The sequence below is a fragment of the Photinus pyralis genome, unplaced genomic scaffold, assembly GCF_008802855.1.
Source record: "Photinus pyralis isolate 1611_PpyrPB1 unplaced genomic scaffold, Ppyr1.3 Ppyr1.4_LG2, whole genome shotgun sequence".
In the NCBI taxonomy this organism is placed as follows: Eukaryota; Metazoa; Arthropoda; class Insecta; order Coleoptera; family Lampyridae; genus Photinus; species Photinus pyralis.
Genome location: NW_022170403.1, coordinates 32,401,246 through 32,422,554, shown reverse-complemented (window position 1 = coordinate 32,422,554; position 21,309 = coordinate 32,401,246). Strand labels below are relative to the sequence as shown.

Below are 21,309 nucleotides of genomic sequence, written 5' to 3'. Positions count from 1 at the left end.
TTATTGTTATGTATTAGCGCACGCGTTTAAGGGTTTGTAAATCTAAGCAAAACAAAACCATGACTGGCTCTATAGAGAGATTTCCTGTGTAGAGTTGTTATTATAATAAAAAAAATTGTCACATATAAGAATAAGAAATTCCCAAATCAGCAGATGCGCATGTTTCAAAATATCCAGGAGCGTTCTTTTCCTGTTACGGGTTTAGTTATCACAACAGGCCCGACTGCCTTCCCTTGACCAACAAAATTCTTTTTTAGTCTAAGAAATGTTGATTTCGCGATTCTTGGGAAATGTGTATCTATATTTCAAGTTGATCGACCGGCATGTTCAGTGTTATGTCAATTATTTTATTATTCTCGCCATAAACAACAAACAAATAAAAAACCTCATAATGTGAATAATGATCCATAGTGAACTTGGACGAATTAATGTGAATAACACTGTTTGTCATTTGATTCAAATGAACCAATTGCTTCCAAAGCCTGCCATGCCTAATAAAAAAATAAGAATATTTCTTTTAAAAAAATGCTCAAAAACTATCAGATATAGGCATACACAGAATGTTAGTAAAAGTGACCCTTCAATTCATTTCTGGCATCAGAAATAGTATTTGCAAATTGAAAAATCGCAACAGCCTTTCACATTACATAGCATATTCATTCTTTCGTCAAGGTTTTGGTTGCTGTGCAATTTTTGGGGATTGGCAGTTAAGTACCAATTAGATATTGGAAATTCCTCACATTTAGCTGTTTCGCAACCAGAAACAAACTATAATATTTTTATATTGTCCCATTCAAATTAATACATCTTATCTTATATAAAAAAAAAATAATAGAGTTCACTGTTCGCAACCATTGTAAGCACTTTTTGCAATTTACGCAGTTATGTGAAAGCAATTCAGTTGTGTCAACAAACTGTTGCCAAGGAAACTACTAGGAATTTCTACGTTGTCAAACATATTCCAATTGAAATGATTCGGGTTATGAAGGGTACACATGAATAGCGAATGATAGTCGTATGCGAATTTTGATACATTGTTTTAAAACGAATACGAGTCAATTCGAGTGAGGTAAAGAATAGCACCCCTGGATCGTACGTAAACAGTTGAATTTTGGGGCCACACGTTCGAGGTGATCTAATGTGCAGTAGAAAACGCGGTTGAGAATAATATGGAGCATACTGTGTGTAAGTGTATCGTGCTCTATGGTATCAACGGTGGCTCCCGTTCAATGAGTGCTACGGGAACTTAACCTCCAAATCTTCTAAGCCTTTATTAAATTTTTCAAGTTTCTACAAGTTCTATGCGTAATGTCGAATAAATCTGAAGAACAAGACGTGTATGTACTTTTAGATTTCCAATCGAAGGATGTATCAAAGCTGTTAAAGCAACAATCGGCATATTTCCGAATGTTAAATTTGAGTGAACCAAAACCTATAGTCGAACTAGGCGATGATATTTTCGAAGGTATGTCATGGAAATCTTATGCACAGTGTACTAAGTAAACATTGCACTAGGTATATACGAAGACGCGATTGGCACTAACATCTACTTTGAAGAAATTGAAAGTCGTGGCGAACCCGATTTATTTGAGGGAGAAACACCTATAGGACTGAAGTATTTGTTAAAGCAATCGAAAATTTTGAAACTGAATCATATTGGCACAAAACCCAAAGTTGTAATTGATCCGTGTCCCATTGAACCTGTAGGTATTTATGTGAAAGATGACTACAGAGTTCTTTTAAATAAGTGTAAAAATGACGAGTTAAATATTCAGGATTACATTACGGATGTAATGCACTTGAGCACTGATGAGGAGGATTCTGAAAATGATCAATCTGACAAAGCAGAGACTGTCGTTCCTGTTGAACCAGTGAAGGCGATAAGAGAGGATCAACCCATATCACTTAATAAACCTTCACCACCTGAGTGGTTTCCAAACGACGAAAAGGGAACAAAAGACAATCCAACTTACAATAAATATTTAAAATTGTTAAAAATAGTGGAAGAACCGCGTAAGTCCCAGGGGTTGCAGTATGATACATCAGTAATAGCCGGACCAATGAATTTTTACAATTGGAAAAATGCTATGATGAGAATTGTGGAACAACAACAAATTAACTTGGATATTAGTAAAGGGAATATAAATCACTTTGTCGACGTCGAACAATCCATTAAACAAGGTATTATCGACGGCCCATCGACAGCAACACGCGTGTACGACCCAGATGAAAAACGGAAGCTTTTTAGTTTTCAAAATTTCGCCAATTTGTCACCGCTGATGAAATTAATTGTCCTCAACGATTGCGTAAACTTCGAAAAAGCCGAAATTGAGAACATGACCGAGGTAGAAATGCAGAAGGAAGATGAGCATCATTGTACACCCATGCAAAGGTTAAAGTTACTTAACGATTTTAAAGAAGAATTATGTGCTCATGTATTTTCGCGAATTAAGGATGCGCAAAGGACTGAAAGCAATTTGAAAAATGCTATTGTTAACATAAATTTATCAGATGAAGAATATAGTTGCAATGAGACATCTGAAGATAGCAATTCCAGTGAATAAGAAAATAAGGTGTGAACGTGATGAAATTTTAAAACATATAACTTGTTTGCACAGGTGAATAACGAAATAAAGATATGAAGAGGACAGTAACACCTAAAAAGCAAGAAACTGCTCTGCTAAAGCTAATTTTAATTACCTTAATTATATTGAGGATCTGTAATCTTTCACAATGGTCAGCAAGGTGCTAAGGTTTACTGTGGTCAGTTCCTGTACTACGACTCGGGATTAAGGGGATGAATAGTTGTATATAATTCATAGGAAGTCGACTTGCCTTTTCTGAAGGATTATAGCCTGAAGCACTGAAAGATGTGTGAAAAATTAAGCTAACTGTACCATAGGAATAACTTATTAAAATTTGTTTTTATTTATTTGAATAAAAATTTTATATCAAATACAATATGTTTATCTAAATATAATACGGAATTAAAATATCAGGTTAACCTTTCTGGTTTTGTAAAACATCCACTTTCTGGACAAGTTAATCTTGCATCAGTAAAAAATTCTCTACTCAAAGCTTCTTCTGCTGTTAGTCGGTCAGTTGGATTATAAACCAATAATTTCTAAAATATTAAAATATATAAATTAATAGGCACAAAATGGTATACCTTACATCTAACATATCTTTCACATCTGTGGTAGCCGAAGGTTTACTACTAAAAGGTGCATGCTGTGACGGCGGTTTGATGTCCCACTGTGGAAAACTGGCTTGAAAATCGGGTAAACGAGTCACGCCGGGCCAAACGTCATTGTTGGGCGTGCCCAGTAATTTGAATACTTTGAAAACCTGATCGATTTCGGAATCGCCAGCAAATAATGGCTGTTTAGTAATCTACAAAATCATTTAAACCACAAAGTTGGACATTGACAAAATTTACCAATTCCGCTAAAATACATCCAATGCTCCACATATCAACCGAAGTGCAATAGATTCGTGCACCAAGTAAGAGCTCCGGTGCTCTATACCAAAGGGTAATAACTTCGTGTGTATAATTTTTGGTCGGTAAAGCAAAAGACCTGGAAAGACCGAAATCTGCCACTTTCAAGTGCCCTTCCTTATCCAGTAAAATATTTTGCGGCTTTATATCCCGATGTAAAATTCTATGCATATGCAAGTAGGCTATACCGGACAATAATTGCTTCATAAAACTCTAAAGTAACAAGTAGCCATGTATTTCATTGTAATGTACCGATACTACCTTCACTAGTTCTAGGCTCATATCATTTTCAATGCTGTCAAGATACCGTTTCAAGTCTACTTCAAGATAGTCGAATACTAAGAACAGGTGAGGCAGTTGACAAATGACATCTATCAATTCGACTATATTGGCATGTCGCAATCCCTTTAACAGACTGACCTCTCGCAGTGCGGTAGATGGAATGCCCTCGTATTCGCCATTTGAAAACCTTAAAAAGTGCTCATTAATAAGTTTGACGTGTTGCATCCATCAAGTTCCACGGTGAGCGAAGAAATGCAGTATTAAAAGAATTAGTTGCGTAGAGAAGCAAAATAAGCTGAATCATGTGGTGCTACGTTTCAAAACGACATAAGACGCACATAATCCTGCTTATCTGACAACTCAGTTAGTCGTGTTAATCCATTCGTGGCGAGGTCCCGTAATTTGGTCGTTGAATTATTACATTAGGCACATTTTTAACAAGCTTTATAATCATGCATCTAAGCAAGCGTTTCGCAGTTATCGCCCTTACTTACTTTTCCAGTTTAATTTTCTTTAAAGCGACTAGTTTTCCACTAATTTTATCTTTAGCTTTGTACACTATGCCGTAGGTGCCTTCTCCTGCGACGCCCACTCTTAAAAACTGATCTAATTTCTCCATTTCTTTACAGCAAAAACTTTCTAACCATTAAAAAATAACGTCTTCTGCTCCATTTAAGCGGGAAAAATCTTATTATCGTTGTTTTGACTTCTATCAGCCGCCATGTTTTGTATTTGCTTGTAACTTCGTGCAGTCATGCGCTAATGCCAGTTCAATACTTTGCTGCATTTTAAAACTCACTTTTTTCGCTGTTACAATTAAACTTTCTGTACAATATTAAAATTGTATAAACCTGTCGTTGTAGGAAATTAATTAATTGAAAATTGCAAAAAAAACAACGTAGGTTGTTCAAGGGGGAGGGGGTGGAAAAACAATGGCTACACACAAGCAAATTTTGTATATACAGGGTGCGGTCATAAATTCACTACATTTACTATGTATTTCTAAAATTTTCATTAATTTTACTGCGATTTGCTGTTTACTGATGTGACAAGGTAGTTGGCGTGTGGAAGGGGGTAAAATGCCGTTCAAATCTTTATACTGCTCTGCCGCACCTGTCACATTGCTAAATGTCTGTCATGACTCCTGTCAACTGACAGATTGACATTAATCGATGATGTTCTATAATGAAAATTGAAATTTTATATTAAACTACAATTAAAATTTAACACAAAACTCATCAGTAAAATAACATTACTTAACTCAGAAATTAAAGTACTTGGTCCCTTCCTCGCTAGTAATGTCATTTCCCAGACTTCTGTAAATAACTATCAAAAATTAGTGCTATGCAATTTTTATTATTAGCTACTGCACAAAATATATTATGGGAACTTCTAATTAACACTATGCATCCAGTTTACTTGCTTCAGTACTTTTAGGTTTGTCTGCCTCGGTACTATAAACAATTCAAAATGATGTTAGAACAGTACAAGTACAACTACGTTCTTACCGCAGTATTTTTACACAGAAAGTATCTATTACGAAGCAACTGGCATTCTTCGGGAACAGAACCATCCGATACCGACAAGCAATGCTGGAGTTTCTTCTTATGCTGCAGTAAAACAAGTAGAATAAAGATTTACAAAGAGAGGCAATTTACCAGTTTTACACAGTTGCTATTTAGGAGGCATTTGCGTAAATCTTCCCTAACTTGTAAGCAAACGTCTTGTTCTTTCTTGTCTTGCCTTTGGATGCTCATTTTGAGGTTATAAGTTATATTTTTGTCATTTTAATTTGCTGTGTTTTTGTGTTGTTCACAATTTAAGCCTTTGGGGTTCTTCCACAGCAAAAGTTGAATTTTTAGGTTAAGAACACAAAGCCCCAAATGAAGTTATTAAAATTTAGAGGAGCACCACAACAGCTCTATTTAAGTACCAGGTCTCAACATGAATGGATTCAACCTGTTGGTTTTGACACTGGCATAAAAGTGTACAATTGCGTAGCAAGGGGAAATGTTCCTTTCATCGTCCGCAACAAGAATTTCGTTACATGGTACACATGCGGCCCGACGGTTTACAACTCGGCTCACATAGGCCATGCTAGTTGTTTCGTAAAGCTTGACATAATTAAACGCATATTACAACGCGAATTTTCATTAAACTTGATCACCGCAATGAATATTACCGATATTGACGATAAGATTATCAACAGATCGATTGCAACTAAAACACCTATTAGCGATCTTGTGAAATTTTACGAAGACGAATTTTGGGAGGACATGCGGAAATTAAACGTTCTCAGACCTCAGCTTGTTATGCGTGTAAGTGAAAATATTTCGCTTATCGAAAAATTCATTATGAGATTACTGAATAGCGGGGATGTTTACAAGGGCAGTGACGAATCGTTACTATTTCAAATTAAAAATTATGGGAGACTACAGAACGTAAATTCGGAGCAGTTGGCCAATTTTACTGTGTGGAAGGCGGCGAAAAAGGAACCATTTTGGACTACACAATGTGGATCTGGACGACCTGGATGGCACACGGAATGCTCGGCGATAGCCAGCTCGATTTTTGGTAAAATTTTTAAGCTTAAATTATATGTATCGATTTTTTCTTTAATTTTTACCATGTGTCAACTTCAAGAATCGTCAAAATTGGTCTCTTTAAATTTATCTTCAATTGTTATATACAAGGTGTCCCTAAATATAATGTAAATACGGAAAGGAGCTAAAGTCTTTGGCTCATTTTATAAGTTCATAGGTCCACAAACGATTCATTACCGATCTACAGGGTGTTGTAGTTCCACCATACACTATATACAATTTAAACCTGTTATGTATAAACATATGCAAATACAGGATACAATTTTCAATGCCAAAACTAATAAAAACAAGATATTCAAATAAAGTCAGGGCCTACTGGACCATTTTAAATATTATACTTTCATGAAGCTAAGTACGGAAAATTCATTTTTTTTTCTATCACTGTCACAGGTACGAAAAAATTACAAGAAATCAAAAAGTTTCTAAATACATCAGAAAATTGAATTCTTATTTCACAACCTACCAATGGCGTACAGAAAAAGTTGAGGGGTAAAAATTGAACATGGCCAATGATGTACCCCCCGCCCATTATGTTTTCCCACAAGAGGGCTTTTTGGAAAAGGACAAGTAAATTTTCTAGTTTGATGGGAGTTTTCTCACAGTTCCATTTTTTTTTTAAATGTAGAGGTGTATGGGAACTTAACAAGAGCCTTCTGAAGATTTTGAACGATTTCTAGAGGTCTTTAGTTATTTAAAAAAATTTACAAAAGCCCCCTACAATCCTCAAGAGTTTTCAGAAGCCTTTCTCCAAGACTTTACTAGCAATACAGCCTCAAAAAACACCTGATTTGTCTTAGACAAAGATACTGGCCTTAAATTTGACGAAAAATTGATACATGTAACAAATTACAGCTTTACATTCATTCAGTAGTCATCTAACTTTCAGGTTCCGAAATCGATATTCACGCAGGTGGTATTGATTTGAAGTTTCCTCATCACGAGAACGAAGAGGCGCAATGCTGCGCTTACTTTTCAAAACAGCAGTGGGTGAATTATTGGCTGCATACTGGGCATCTAATGCAAAATTCAGTCAAGATGTCGAAATCGCTACAAAACACCATGACCATTAGCGAAATGCTTCAAATTTGCAGTGGAGATGTTTTTAGGATGATGTGCCTAATGTCACATTATCGTAAACACATGGAGTTTAGTGAGGAATATATGCGTGCCGCGAAAGCTCATCTGGAGACGTACAAAAACTTTTTAATCAATTGTAACGTGATTATTAGCAATCCAGAGAAGCCTCATGTTGAAGCAGCCTTGATACTTCAGTGCGTGCAAGAAAGCGTGGAAAAGATGTGTAGTGCACTTAAAGATGATTTTGATACAGCAGAATGTATTAAAATTATTAATAATTTAATTGTGAATATTAATAAAATGCTCCATAACACATCACAAATGGGCAATTTACAAGAAATTACCCCACTCGTTAGTGCATGTAACTTTGTAACAAATACCCTGGAGATGTTTGGATTTAATTTGAGTACAACCCAAGATGTGAATCAAAAGAGTAATGATGTTGAACTTTTAAACATGTTAACGGAATTTAGGCATAATGTAAGATTAACAGGTCTCGAAATTAAAAATTCGAATTTAATTAGTTTATGTGATGGACTTCGTAACGATCTGCATAAAATAGGTGTCAGTGTTAAAGATCAGAAACACGCATCTATTTGGACTAAAATTTGAAGCTGAATGTTGTTTATAAAATACACATTTTAATTAAAAAAATGCTTATTTATTAAGGGTGGTGGCCTTTACATGATGGAAGTCGTCATCATACTACCTCCTTTGCACTAGTCAGCTATGTTGATTTGAGTTATGATAAACCAGAAGAGAGATCTTAGTTTTGTTTTATCACACTGCCAATGGTGGCACGTTTCCCCCCACTCTTATAACCTCCTTTTTACACATTTCCGTCGCGTGCCCTTTAATGCAAGCTTCTGTCAACCTCTTAATTTTTCCTCTTAGATTAGAGCAACAGCGGTATGGTACAAACGAGTGTAGGCTGTAAGAACTCGCCTGCTAGGATTCCAACAGCGGGCCCTCGCGAAGAGGTACCCAGAACTAACTATTTATACTTTTACTAATTATTTATGACGTTTGCATTGTGCTGAGGTATGTTGTACAAAATACCTACCACCATTGCTACCACACACCATTTTTCTTTTGTTTCTTTCTTAAAGAACTTTTTGGTTAGGCAACACACCTTACACATTGTGTTGCATCTGTTATTTGGGTACTCTCTCGTTATAAATTCAATGCTCTCTCTTTGGTTATAGACTGGTCTACGATTATAGACTGGTCTACGATGACCTTACCTATACCTACATTCTTCATCCAACTATCATTTGACACCATAATTTAATAAGCATTGTTTATATGTTCAGTTTTGCACGATGAACAGTATTCAGAAAATTAGTGGTAGATCAGAACTTGTATTTATTTGCAACAACTGAACCAATTATCCCCTGTGATTTTCACCATACAGCTTACAGGTATATATGTACTTTGGTCGCCTTACTTACTTAGGTACTCTTAGACTTTGTTACATGGTACAAAAATCGACTGCACCAAAATTTCTCGGGAAAACACTTTTTTTCCGGGTCGATCTGAGACAATATTTTTTCAGGGGAAAAAAAAGGCAGTGTATAACCTTCCTTTTTTCCAAAAATTGACTGTACCAAAATTTCTCGGAAAAACACTTTTTCTTATTAATTTTGGTGCGTAGAATCGAAAACAATTCGTACTTTTTCGATCAGACTTCTCAATCAAAAGTTATAGACTAGAAACCAATTTCGAAAGAAAATTCAAAGGGCTGTAACTTTTGAACTAGTAGCCCAATCTTGGAACTGTTTGAAATTATGGATTCTACAGGCCACATTCTATAAGAAAATTTTTTTTCCGGGTCGATCTGAGAATTTTTTTTTCGGGGCAAAAAAAGGCAGTGTATAACCTTCCTTTTTTACCAAAAATCGACTGCACCAAAATTTTTCGGGAAAACACTTTTTCTTATTAATTTTGGTGCGTAGAATCCAAAACAATTCGTACTTTTTCGATCAGACTTCTCAATCAAAAGTTATAGACTAGAAACCAATTTCGAAAAAAAATTCAAGGGCTGTAACTTTTGAACTAGTACCCAATCTTGGAACTGTTTGAAATTATGGATTCTACAGGCCACATTCTATAAGAAAACAAGTTAAAAAGTAATCGTAAACGATTTACATAAAGCGCATTTCCACTTGCATTCATTTCCCATTTGTAAGATGCAACTTCTGTTAAAATCGTAAAAATCCGGCCACAAATATAAAAGATAGCGTTGCACATGGGCAATCCATTGTTGACGTGCTACTTCAATTTCAGTTTATAAGAACAATTTCATTTCAATGCTTTTCTAAATAAGAAAGTTGGAACTGCGCATGCGCAAACCTAAATTTTAAACTAATGTTAGATTTTCCTTTGTTCCAAGCGCCTAAGTATCAAATTTCACTTAAATTCTTCCATAAATAAAAAAGTTGGCACAGCGCATGCGCAAAACCAAATTTTGAAATTGGCGTTTGATTTTCCTTTATCCCAAGTGCCTATGTATCAAATTTCGTTTAAATTCTTCCATAAATAAAAAAACTTGGCACTGCGCATGCGCAAAACCAAATTTTGAAATTGGCGTTTGATTTTCCTTTATCCCAAGTGCCTATGTATCAAATTTCGTTTAAATTCTTCCATAAATAAAAAAGTTGGCACTGCGCATGCGCAAAACCAAATTTTGAAATTGGCGTTTGATTTTCCTTTATCCCAAGTGCCTATGTATCAAATTTCGTTTAAATTCTTCCATAAATAAAAAAGTTGGCACTGCGCATGCGCAAAACCAAATTTTGAAATTGGCTTTTGATTTTCCTTTATCCCAAGTGCCTATGTATCAAATTTCGTTTAAATTCTTCCATAAATAAAAAAGTTGGCACTGCGCATGCGCAAAACCAAAATTTGAAATTGGCGTTTGATTTTCCTTTATTCCAAGTGCCTATGTATCAAATTTCATTCAAATACTTTTATAAGTAAAAAAGTTTGCAATTCGGTTTACAAATGGTCGAGATGCGAAAAGGGCACTCTGAATTTTGAATCGATTCGATTCAACTTTTGGCATTGCGTATTATATGGCTAAATCTATGCCCATATTGAATTTCATGCAATTCAGTTCATAACTAACGTAAAAGCGATCGAACATTTCTAAACAAAGTTATGGTTCACACGGACAGATAGATGGATAGACAGACAAAGGAACAGACGGAGAGACCAACCGGCAGGCGACAGATAGCAATGCAAAATTATAAACGATCTCTAGGATCGTTAATAAACGGCAAAAGTGTAAAATTATGGAAAATGTAAAAAAACGGTTTTTTGTTTTTTTTACAATAACTTTTTTTGTAAGCGGTACAGAAAAAATTCCTTCCTTGGTACAAGACTCGACACCATAACGAACCAAATATCGAAAAAAGTAGAACAATAGCTCTTAAGATAAAGAACTAGTAGCGTCGCAAAACGAGCGGACGGACGGACGGACAAAGTGGCCACAATAGCGCATTTTTTTTTAATTTTTGTGGAAATGCGCTAAAAAGTTGTCATGATGTGAAAATAAATACATTATTATTATTAAAATTTGTGGTGGATATAGTGTCTACATTTTTACCATATCCATTTTATTCACGTTTGACGTTTTGTGAAGGTGAGGTGTTGAAGAAGAGACAATCAATTTCCATTAGTGGCCCACCTTGTAGATGGTGCTAGGATAGAAAAAACAATCGTCAGCATATATTATGTATGTCATTGGGAGTCATATAACAGGTCACAGCACAGGTTGCTTGGAGGAATGAAGATGCACCAGGGATTCTAGATTTTTTCAAAGATATTGACGTCCTAAGGGAGTGAGACTAAAACTAGAGCGTTCCAGTACAGACCACCTGTGAAAATAATAAATAATTTAAAAATTGCAATTCCTAGCATTATTTATTTAACATCAGTTTAGCAGTGCCATGTAAAACCACTTTATTTAAATCCTCCACTTTACATGAATATCCTACTGTTATAATTTTGCGCAGCTCTAAAACCTCGACCGTTATGTTTATAACTTCACCACTAAAACACTTCTTTGGAAAGGTAGAGGTTTGTGAAATAAGTAATGAACCAGGTCCAGGTAACTTTGTTCCAATTACACTTGACACTAATGCATTAAGATATGCCCCATGCACGATACTATTTTCTCCTTGACGATGGATTGGATTTGAATCTCCGCTAATTTCTATAAACCGTTTGATGTCCGCATTGGTTATCTGCTTGGTTACTATACACTTATCGCCTACTATCATTGCGAATTTACGTAAAGGGTAAAGGTATATCATTGACGTCCAGGCTGTTTGAGCTTTTAACATGGCTAATCTGTGCGCTCGTACAAAAGTCTTGTAAAAATATATTACCGAGGTTGCTAAGTCTCGTATCTGTGCTCGAACTGTAGTGCAGTACTTTGTTTATAATCTCTGCTGTTGTAATTGAAGCTTGAGTGTCTTGGTTAATCAAATAAATTAGCGTTGCTAACGAATTCAGTGATATCTCGACATTTCTGTGCATTAATAAGTTCGAAATTAAAAATACACCATTCTGCTTGACAATGAGATCCGCTATACTAGGATCTACACTTAAATTACAGAGGCCACTAATACTAAAATGTACAAAGTCCTCTTCGTGGTGTAGAAGTTGCTTTAAAAATAAGTCCACGATACGTAACTGTTTTATAAGTTCATAGTTAATTGGATCGTAAGAGAAGTTTGCTAAATTCGCCAACACCTGCCGCTTGGCATCTGAAAATGTACCATATAAGACCAATAGTGTCACTCGCAATTTTACCCAATGAATTAGTTTTGTAAAATTCTTGTACTAGCAAATTTAAAAAATCGTATCGTCCAACTCCGTTAGGACCTGTTTTTTTATTAATTTCTTCTTGTGTAGTAAACATTTAAAATCAGACTAAGAAACTTTGATTTATAAAGTTCTATCAAAGCTATGAACTTTCCTTACCTGTTTATAAGGCACAGAATATTACTGTTCTGTGTTATAAGGTAATATGAGGAGTTTTAAAGGTTAGATTAAAGAACTGATGAAAATGACGACACCATAACCACTAATGTCTGTGGCTCAAGTATAACCTTAGATCTTTTTTTTTTTATTCACAATGCTGTACCATTGAGTACTTTCAGCCTTAAAAAAAGAATGAGTGATGATAACTACGAGCAGCGCCGTTGGCGTCGAAACCTTTCATATAAGGCGACCGCGTCCCTCAGCAGCGCTGCACTCAGGCCTGACGAGAAGGGGGGGTAAACGGGGGGATTCCCCCTGGGCCCGGATTTTGAAAAGGGGCCCATTGCATGGTTTTTTGGGAATAAAATTTTTACATCCATAAAGCATACCAATTTCACTAAAATAAAATATTTCATATTATGAGTCCTAGAATAAAGTAATGTGGAATAGGTAAGTTTAAGCCCGTGCTTAACAACCCCCCGGGCCCCAAATTTCTCTCTACGGCCCTGGCTGCACTCCGTCCCGCCGCGCTGCTCAGCTCAGCAGCACTGCGAAGTCGCCTAATGTGAAGGACCACTAAGCGATTTTGCCGAAACGTAGGTAATTACGTTCTTGGTGGAACGGGGCATAAACCTACAAAAATACAATAACTACTAACTAGGACGAGGTATGTCGCATTTATTATAGTTGGCCTTGGCGTTGATTATATTTGAGGCGCTTTCTTTCGGCTACTTCGCAATCATGATTTCGAGATCGTGATTCGTAGGATCACGTTTTACGAAAGAACGCCCGAATTTGAATCAAAGTTTGGTTAAGTTTACGTAGCGCACATTTGCATTCGAATTACGTATTTTTTGTTTGGATTATGAAAATAATTTAAATACAAGTGGAAGCACGTGCACGATTATGCTATACAAATATTGACTAACCTAACATTTGAGCAAAAATATCCTTGCATTTGTAGGTTAGGAATTTGTGTCAAAATACTTTTATGTTCAGTTTGTTCACGATTTTAGCAATCATGATTATAAGATCACACTTCGAAAGAACGTGATTTGACAATCCAAACGCGTTTGGATCACCGAAAGAAAGCGCCTAAAGAAAGGAAAGGGTACTCTCTCTATAGGCTCCCTTATTTCAGTCGTTTTAACTAAGTACGCCACTGAGTCTGAACACAACATAACATACGCCAATGCTTTGTTGTCATAAAACCTTTGCACAAGGGCACATAACCCTTACAAATTCGAGGGATTTTTTGTTTACAAAAGGAGAAAAGTATAATTACTCGTTATCGCAATTTGCAATTCAAGAAAAGTGTACTTTTATTTTTACAAAAAAAAGCTTAAAATTTTTTAGTAACGTATAATTATTAAAATCCACCAATCCCGAGCTACTAAATATAAACAAGTTGGCGTGGTCTTTTAAGCGTCGTTTGTAGCGTCAGTTGCTTTGTGGTTTGTCACATTTTGTTAATTTCATACGTAATTTTGAAGGTAAGAATGTTTATTTATGTTAAATTTTATCGTTATTTGCAAACAGTTTGTATATTTTTCCCGCAAAGCTGGTTCTTACCATTTTGGCGCGCACTTAGCACGCTTGCGTGTGGTATCAATACATTGACCCCTGTTTTCAAATAACTTCCAATATAAACAACTTTTAAATGCCCCTTTAAATTTTTTTCTCAGATGGTTTCCAAAGGAACAAAACAGGAAAAGTCTCCACAGAGAAGTCCTGTAAAGAGTTACAGAAAATCACCCTCAAGGGCAGTCAAATCCAAGAGCCCCTCACGCTTGACGACAAATTCACCTCCGGCAAGTCCGAGACCGAGACGGTCAATACGTCAGAGCCCTTCACGTACCACTACCTCTACACCAAAAAAAAGTCCTTCGAGACGAAGTCCCGCGCGAACTACTCCTAGTCGAATTGACACAAACAAAAGTAATGTACCTGACCGAATAACACGTGCAAGTAATTTTCGTCTATATTTTACAGCCACATAGTATTATCAACATTTTAGGTAGCAAATCGCGTCAGGAAATTGAATCGGAAACGGATGATGAACTACCATTGGCGGTCAGAGCTTCACCCAAAACGAGGGGACGACCGAAAAAAATAAACACCGAAGTAAAGGAATCACAGGTTGATTATTAACGGGCGTTGTTTAAATACTTTATGGTTGAACAATTTTATTTGAATGAAACAAGTAGCTCCATCTATTGTATGTTTGTAATATTTTGTGTACCGAGATAGGAATTGCATATTTCCTCGAAATTAAAATTTTTGGCATACTTTTTAGAGGTGTCACTACTATTTTTTGGCGCCTTTATGTGATATACTTGCTGAGAAAGTTAAACATTTGATTCGTTACATCACATTTTTGAGAGTATTTGAAATTTATACGTTTAAGACTGCAAACCACACGTGAAACCAAAGCCCAAACACGCATTATTAAATTTCTAAAAAAAAAAGTATTTTGCATCTGGTCAATTCAACTACAAGGTATTTAAGCAATGCTACAGACATGGTTTTGCATGTATGTTACATTTAGTAGGTTGTTTTACAGAATATTATCCCAAAATTGAGAGAGGCAACGCCCGAAATTGGTAGTTACATAAACTTAATGAGACGCTCAGCTACAAAATCGTTTAGACATGAGATAGATCATATTGATCACCTGAAACGAGAGTCTTCTACATCGTCCATACGAAAACTGACTGAACTTTCAGACGAAGATGATATCCAAACTGGGGACTTTAGAGAAAAGTCTGTTCGCAAAAGTGAACCCAAGCTTATTGATAAAATTACACCAAACGAATTTGGGCTGTTCAATGCTTTTTTATTTGTACTTTGTTTACCTTTGATACCTCTAATATTTTTGGTATATTGTAATGAGAAACAGTGCAACTTCACCGCGTCTCCAAAATTTAATTATTCACGCATCTCTACGTATTTTGGTTTGAAATCATTCGCAATATCGCTATGTTACATTTTGCTTGTATTTGTCATTGGTGCGCTTCCGTTTGGTGGACCGAAAGTTAGCGGACTGCCTAATAGGGGTAGCAAATTGAATTATGTAATGAATGGGTTTTTTACTCTTGTTCTTGTTGGGATTGTGCTAATATTGTTGGAGACCTTTACTGGTGTTTTAGTTATTGAAAATGTTTTACAAAACTTCTTTCAACACTATGTAACGTTAACTGTACTTGGTGTTATTTTATCTGTAGCGTTATATATTGGAAGTTTTTATGTGCCCTTATGTAACCTCAAGTCTGATGTGCTGATAAACAATGCAATTTACAACTTTTATCATGGACGAGACATCAATCCCAGAGTGTTTGGAGTTGTCGACTTTAAACTATTCCTCTTTCGTTTCTTTTGCATTTCCACCGTAAGTAGCAGGGTGAAAATGAAATACTTATCTGTGGTTGCTTTTTCAGATAATCATGAATGCGGTTCTATTTTATAAAAGCGTTAGTTTCAAAGTACTCACTGACGGAGATATTGATTACAAATCGATTAAATACAATGAAACTCTGGCCGTATTCGCAGCAATGCAAATTATACACCACACCTGGTGTATCGTTTATGAATCGAGTTTTGTTACAACATTCACTGCCCAATATGAAGCTGTTGGATATGAATGCATAGTTAGCCTGTTACTTGGCCCCATAGTCGAAATTGGATCAAGTAAATACATCCTTGATTATGGTGTGACATTGCCCAGGTGGCAGTTAATTTTTGCCGGAGTTCTTTTTATGATTGGATCTGTTTTTTATCATGGGAGTAATACGCAAAAGCATCAATTTCGACTCAATCCCTATCATCCAAAAGTATCACGTAAGTTATGTAAAGCATGACAGCAGTCATTAAGAAAGAGAGAACTAGATATATACAGAATCAATGCTTATACAATTTATTTGTTTGCTTTTTATATTGTAGATTGCTACAGGCGATATTGACTTAAACATAGATAAAAGATAGAATAGTGAGAAATAGGGAAACTGATTTTTACATGAAGAAACTTAGGGAGCTAATTACCACCTATGTGCCACTTAAAGTTTAAAAATTTGGTACATTTTTTGTAATACGTGGATTAAATATGAACATACACTCAAAATGTATAATAAATGAAACACAAAAACGAAAAATTAAATACCTTCATCATAGTGAAATGTCAACGTACCCAACTTGGTAGGTGATGCTAAACAGTGGTATCGTTTTTCTAGAAATTTAGACCTACATTTTTCTAATACTTGGACGTGATCCATTTAATAATGATACATAGAGATCCTCTAAAAGTATATTTACATTGCATTGAATCTATTTATATTTAGTACCCTTTGCCAAATAAGCAATCACCCTTTAAAATAAAATAAAATAATGATCCATTGGTTCTAAATATCTGTTTTTAGATTTGGAATCTTTACCGAGCTCACAAGGACGAAAACTTTTGGTTTCTGGTTATTGGGGTATGGTGCGACACCCTAATTATTTAGGTGATATTATCATACAAATGTCGTTTGGTTTATTGGTCTACAATGCAGTACCTGTACTGGTATTCATTTTTGACATTCTTTGGATCATCAATCGTATAAGTCGAACCGAGTTGAAATGTGAGCAGAGATATGGCAGTGCGTGGAAGAGATATTGTCAACGTGTGAAGTATTCTTTAGTTCCAAAAGTTTACTGATTTATTTTTAATTTCGCATTTATGTTGTGTGTTTTTTGGCAATGTTTTAATTAAGTTTAGTACGTTAGTATAAATGACAATTTTCATTTAATGAATGAGTTCAAGACAGACAGATGTGTACAATTTTACCATTATGCTTAAATATTGACATATTTACATTGTACATCTAAGTGGCGGATTTATGCTTCTAGCCACAGAACTTAATTTCTTCCGGTGGGAAAAATGTTCGTTTTTTGAGCTTAATTTCTTGGGGAAAAATGAATAGGTACCTATAGCCTTCCACTTGCTGAAATCCCAAAATCATCAGCAAATAGGGATTATTCGATACGTGTTTAATGGACCAATTTGTGTCTTTTATTTTAAACCTGAGGGAGCATAAAGTTGTCTATCCTAAATTTTGACAAAGTTATTTAGTACTTAGATAAGATTTGACTTGTGGTTGTGCCCACCCTGTTTCCGAACTGACGAGCTGTCACTGCTCTTTTCTACTCATTGGGCCTGTTTAAAAGTTGTTCGTAATTGTTAGTGGCATTTAATTCTAGTTTTTTTATATGCCTGATATTTGCTTCCATATACTAGTGTAAATCATGCCTGCACAAACATGCATTATTATTACTTGTTGTTGATGACTGTTATTTATGCTATGTGAACAAAAAAGTTGTAGCACAAATTTTGTGTTTTTATTTTCGGGTTACAACACACTTTTGTTTTTTTTATGATGCAATTGATCATTTTTGATTATGCCATTTATTTTTCTGAAGTTGACAGACTCAATTCACCTTTTCTGACAGTAAAATTCCATGCAAGCAAATGTATTCACATAGGAGGTTATTCAGATAAGTTTAACGAAGTCTAGAAAAATCAGTCCTTAGGCAATTAAGCTAAATCCGCCACTTGTCAAACTTTTAAAAAGCAACAATTATAACTTTAAAATTTTTCTTATATACATACTTTCATATTGTTTGTTGAATTTCAAAACAAGAAATGTACACAAAACTCCAAGGACATAAAATTATTTTAGTGTAATAAATTCAAAACTATTTCTTGTAACTATGTTGTATATAAGATCACACGTGTATTTTTTCGTAAGAAGATTTATAATGTGTTTAAGAAAAGTCAACAACCGTTCATATACTTAATCTACAAGTTATCACCAAGTGAATTAGTATAAACACTGGGTTCTTGACCGTTTGCAAAATTACAACAGACACAAATTGTAAAAATGCTAGGATATTTTTGGATAATTACATCACATGCTTGTGTGCATGGTTCAAATGAAGTTAAGAATTGACCCTCAGGTGTCTCGGTGCATGAGATCCATCTCAAGTCATTTTTTTTTAAATCTCGGAATGTTCAACTATTTTTATATTTAATACAGGGCGTGTGAGATAAGTATGTCAAAACTTATTGAATGGTAGAGATTTTCCCAAATAAACACAAATGTTGTTAACAGTTGAAATGAAATTGAAATGCTTCATGTATTAAAAATACCCTCTATTTACCTTTTTCTCTTTTGACATACTTGTTAAACCCTCTGTATGTGTGCAGTAGTGTAGAAAAATCAGTGGAGTGTTAAACAAATTTAAGTGGACTTGTTATCATCTTTGTTACATTGTAATTCTTCCGTGTAATAATAGCCATACCTAAAATTGGATGTACTTTTAGTTAAGTTTATTTATGATTGTGGACTATATTGCTTTATATTTTTTCTGGAGATTCAAGTTTAAGACGTTTTGCTATCATTGGGGGTGGTGGTTTGAGTGTTAACAAGTAAAAACTATTGTTTTGACTTTTGTGGCAATCAACACCTGGTTTCTTAGCAGCAGAAAAATCGACATATTACATTAATAAGGAAGCATATAGAAGATTTATTTTTACAATTTTTCCAGTATTTCTATGTGCAAATTTTTTTTGCAGAAAAATAAGGCCTCATTAATAAGTTTGTAGTCTCAATGGTGTTTGTAAATTTGATTCCAGTTTTAATTTAAATTTTTTAATTTTTGATCTCTTAAAAATAATTAGCATAATGAAAAATACATATCAATTTGTGTTTCTAAATCTTCACAACACATCACAGTTGTGAAACAAAATGGGTGACGAATACAAATAATTTTTAATTTTACATATACACCCCAGATATTTATTATATTCTGTAAGAGAATATTTTTGTAGTGATGGTGGCAGATGATAATTCTATAAATTCGAAAACGAGTTACATTCAGTACCCATTTCAACAGCTCAAAGTTGCTAGAGTTCAATTGAAACCACCACTAAGGTATAGCACAAATTTTAACAATATATTTAATCGTATTAGAAAGTTATTGATATATTTTTAAGATATTTTGTAAATAAAGAATTTAAGAAATACAGCTAATTTCATTAATAAACCAACTAAAAACTATGAGGAAGTCGCACCAACCTGCATTTGGTATCCCAGGAACATGATCTTTGTCCTGCCCCAGGGAGTTGTCTCCAGAACCAAAAAATGTAATCTATAAGTCATGGCCTATCTGTGTTATTTTGCTAGGTTTTTCTAACTACTTTCATCTTCTAAAAAGGTGAAGAAAAAAATGCTGATTTTCCCTCTAGTGAGGAAGTAAAAAAACAATTTGCTCCGTTAATCTTAATAATGACATTTAAATTGAAACATACCCGTATGCGATAATTCAATTTTATTGAGTTCAGAAAAAAAATGTGTTAAAACTTGAGGAAGAAAGTGTTTTTCAACTCTCGTTCATTGATACACTGATCAGTCAAACTTTGAATTCGGATTGAAACACTCCACTTTCTTCTCTAGTTGTACAAATCACTATTTTTTAGACTGACGTTACAGGCATTCTTACCTTCTCTAAGTAGGCATCCCTTATGCTGTGGAATAATACAGAAGTGCCATAAAACTGCAACAAAAAAATAGAGGGGGCACCCGGGTTTGAACCGGGGACCTCTCGATCTGCAGTCGAATGCTCTACCACTGAGCTATACCCCCCGTTATTGTTCATTATGTGACTTACGGTTATTGGGTCGTCTTATGTGAATAAAATTGTCGCCATCTTCCCACAATAATGAGAACTATTACACAAAATGTTCCATAACCTTTTTGCATAATGAGTTGGAAATGGAAATTTAACACACTTAAATTCGATATAGGAGAAAATTATTACTTACGAATTTCCGCATTCGTTACGTAAATGTTCCTCAAGCGATGGCACTTAGGTGTTTTATGCGTAATTTATCAATTTTACCAAAACGCATGTTGAGACCAAATAATGTTAATTGTCGCATATTTTCTACAACAAGCCCGCTCACAAACAAAAAACAGTAAGTCCTGCTTTTCCACCACCAACGTTGCATTAATTTTCACTTTCAGAATCGAGGTGACATTTCTCAAAGCCGACGGTGAACGACTTAAAGTAAAGGCAAATGTTGGTGATACATTATTAGATGTAGTTGTTAATAACAATGTAGATTTAGAAGGATTTGGTGCATGTGAGGGGACGCTCACCTGCTCCACCTGTCATTTAATATTTACGCAGAAGGATTACGATCAACTGCCGGATAAACCAACAGACGAGGAGTTGGATATGTTAGATTTAGCCTACGAACTATCGGATACGTCAAGGTTGGGATGTCAAATTATTTTAAGTGAGTCTATGGAAGGACTTGAAGTTAAAGTTCCTGCTAGTATACATGATGTTAGAGCAGAATGAATATAATCATTATGGCAACTTTTTCTGTTTTAAAAACACAGATGTACAAAATATATACTTTTGGTAAGAGACTTTTTACTAATAAAGAGCAAAAAGTAAAATTATACCTATGCACATTTTAATAATGCACAAATGCTTTCCTCAAACTGTGAGCCTCTGATGCATGATAATTAACCTTTTGTCACACCATTTACAAAAAAAAACTCTTGTAAAGAAGTTTTATTAAGTAAAACCACCAGCTGAAACATTGTTTCAAAGTGATCTTTCATGTTTTAGTTAAACTTATCTGAGAGATCACTCGCCTTATGTAAGTACACGTTTCCATGGAAATTAACGTCTGCAGTAGATACTACATACAATGTGATGATTATTCTTTAACAGTGAGGGTAACTAATTTTATTACTTCCCCGGAAGAGACTTGCCATGTCTCTGGTGTCAGGGTGGTATGGGTTTCATGATACA

At 35.0% G+C, this 21,309-nt stretch overlaps 6 protein-coding genes and 1 non-coding gene across 11 annotated transcripts; 4 read left to right on the top strand and 3 right to left on the bottom strand.

The window, feature by feature from the left end:
- The first annotated feature begins 1,241 nt into the window (after positions 1-1,241).
- LOC116163458 lies at positions 1,242-3,004 on the top strand. Its single transcript, XM_031477385.1, has 3 exons — positions 1,242-1,465; positions 1,516-2,565; positions 2,711-3,004. Exons 1-2 carry the CDS (start codon positions 1,309-1,311, stop codon positions 2,562-2,564), a joined length of 1,206 nt encoding a protein of 401 aa, XP_031333245.1. The 5' UTR covers positions 1,242-1,308; the 3' UTR covers position 2,565; positions 2,711-3,004.
- LOC116163460 (cyclin-dependent kinase 2-like) lies at positions 2,913-4,652 on the bottom strand. Its single transcript, XM_031477386.1, has 5 exons — positions 4,276-4,652; positions 3,761-3,968; positions 3,440-3,712; positions 3,175-3,393; positions 2,913-3,124 (listed from the first exon to the last, which is right to left on the bottom strand). The coding sequence occupies exons 1-5, from the start codon at positions 4,398-4,400 to the stop codon at positions 2,996-2,998; spliced, it is 954 nt and encodes a 317-aa protein (XP_031333246.1). The 5' UTR covers positions 4,401-4,652; the 3' UTR covers positions 2,913-2,995.
- A 142-nt stretch (positions 4,653-4,794) lies between these two features.
- Positions 4,795-8,101, top strand: LOC116163457 (probable cysteine--tRNA ligase, mitochondrial). Of its 2 annotated transcripts, XM_031477384.1 has the most exons (3): positions 4,795-5,492; positions 5,644-6,355; positions 7,271-8,101. In XM_031477384.1, the coding sequence occupies exons 2-3, from the start codon at positions 5,665-5,667 to the stop codon at positions 8,071-8,073; spliced, it is 1,494 nt and encodes a 497-aa protein (XP_031333244.1). In that variant the 5' UTR covers positions 4,795-5,492; positions 5,644-5,664; the 3' UTR covers positions 8,074-8,101. The 2 variants fall into 2 exon arrangements, with proteins under 2 accessions (XP_031333244.1, XP_031333243.1); XM_031477383.1 differs by having other exon boundaries at positions 4,795-6,355.
- Positions 8,102-11,366: 3,265 nt separating this feature from the next.
- On the bottom strand, positions 11,367-12,525 carry LOC116163651 (armadillo repeat-containing protein 7-like). 2 transcript variants are annotated; one of them, XM_031477688.1, is made up of 3 exons: positions 12,493-12,525; positions 12,280-12,462; positions 11,367-12,233 (listed from the first exon to the last, which is right to left on the bottom strand). In XM_031477688.1, the coding sequence occupies exons 2-3, from the start codon at positions 12,386-12,388 to the stop codon at positions 11,752-11,754; spliced, it is 591 nt and encodes a 196-aa protein (XP_031333548.1). In that variant the 5' UTR covers positions 12,389-12,462; positions 12,493-12,525; the 3' UTR covers positions 11,367-11,751. The 2 variants fall into 2 exon arrangements, with proteins under 2 accessions (XP_031333548.1, XP_031333549.1); XM_031477689.1 differs by having other exon boundaries at positions 12,280-12,401; positions 12,482-12,500.
- A 1,141-nt stretch (positions 12,526-13,666) lies between these two features.
- On the top strand, positions 13,667-18,776 carry LOC116162785 (delta(14)-sterol reductase-like). 3 transcript variants are annotated; one of them, XM_031476492.1, is made up of 6 exons: positions 13,667-13,943; positions 14,136-14,388; positions 14,468-14,589; positions 15,002-15,838; positions 15,888-16,287; positions 16,863-18,776. In XM_031476492.1, exons 2-6 carry the CDS (start codon positions 14,136-14,138, stop codon positions 17,138-17,140), a joined length of 1,890 nt encoding a protein of 629 aa, XP_031332352.1. In that variant the 5' UTR covers positions 13,667-13,943; the 3' UTR covers positions 17,141-18,776. The 3 variants fall into 3 exon arrangements, with proteins under 3 accessions (XP_031332352.1, XP_031332351.1, XP_031332350.1); XM_031476491.1 differs by having other exon boundaries at positions 13,669-13,943; positions 14,136-14,418; positions 15,014-15,838; XM_031476490.1 differs by having other exon boundaries at positions 13,669-13,943; positions 14,136-14,418.
- A 1,278-nt stretch (positions 18,777-20,054) lies between these two features.
- Trnac-gca lies at positions 20,055-20,126 on the bottom strand. Its single transcript has one exon. It is a non-coding gene; the product is annotated as a tRNA-Cys (tRNA).
- Positions 20,127-20,190: 64 nt separating this feature from the next.
- On the top strand, positions 20,191-20,953 carry LOC116162786 (adrenodoxin-like protein 2, mitochondrial). Its single transcript, XM_031476493.1, has 2 exons — positions 20,191-20,458; positions 20,508-20,953. The coding sequence occupies exons 1-2, from the start codon at positions 20,343-20,345 to the stop codon at positions 20,845-20,847; spliced, it is 456 nt and encodes a 151-aa protein (XP_031332353.1). The 5' UTR covers positions 20,191-20,342; the 3' UTR covers positions 20,848-20,953.
- The last annotated feature ends 356 nt before the right edge of the window (positions 20,954-21,309 follow it).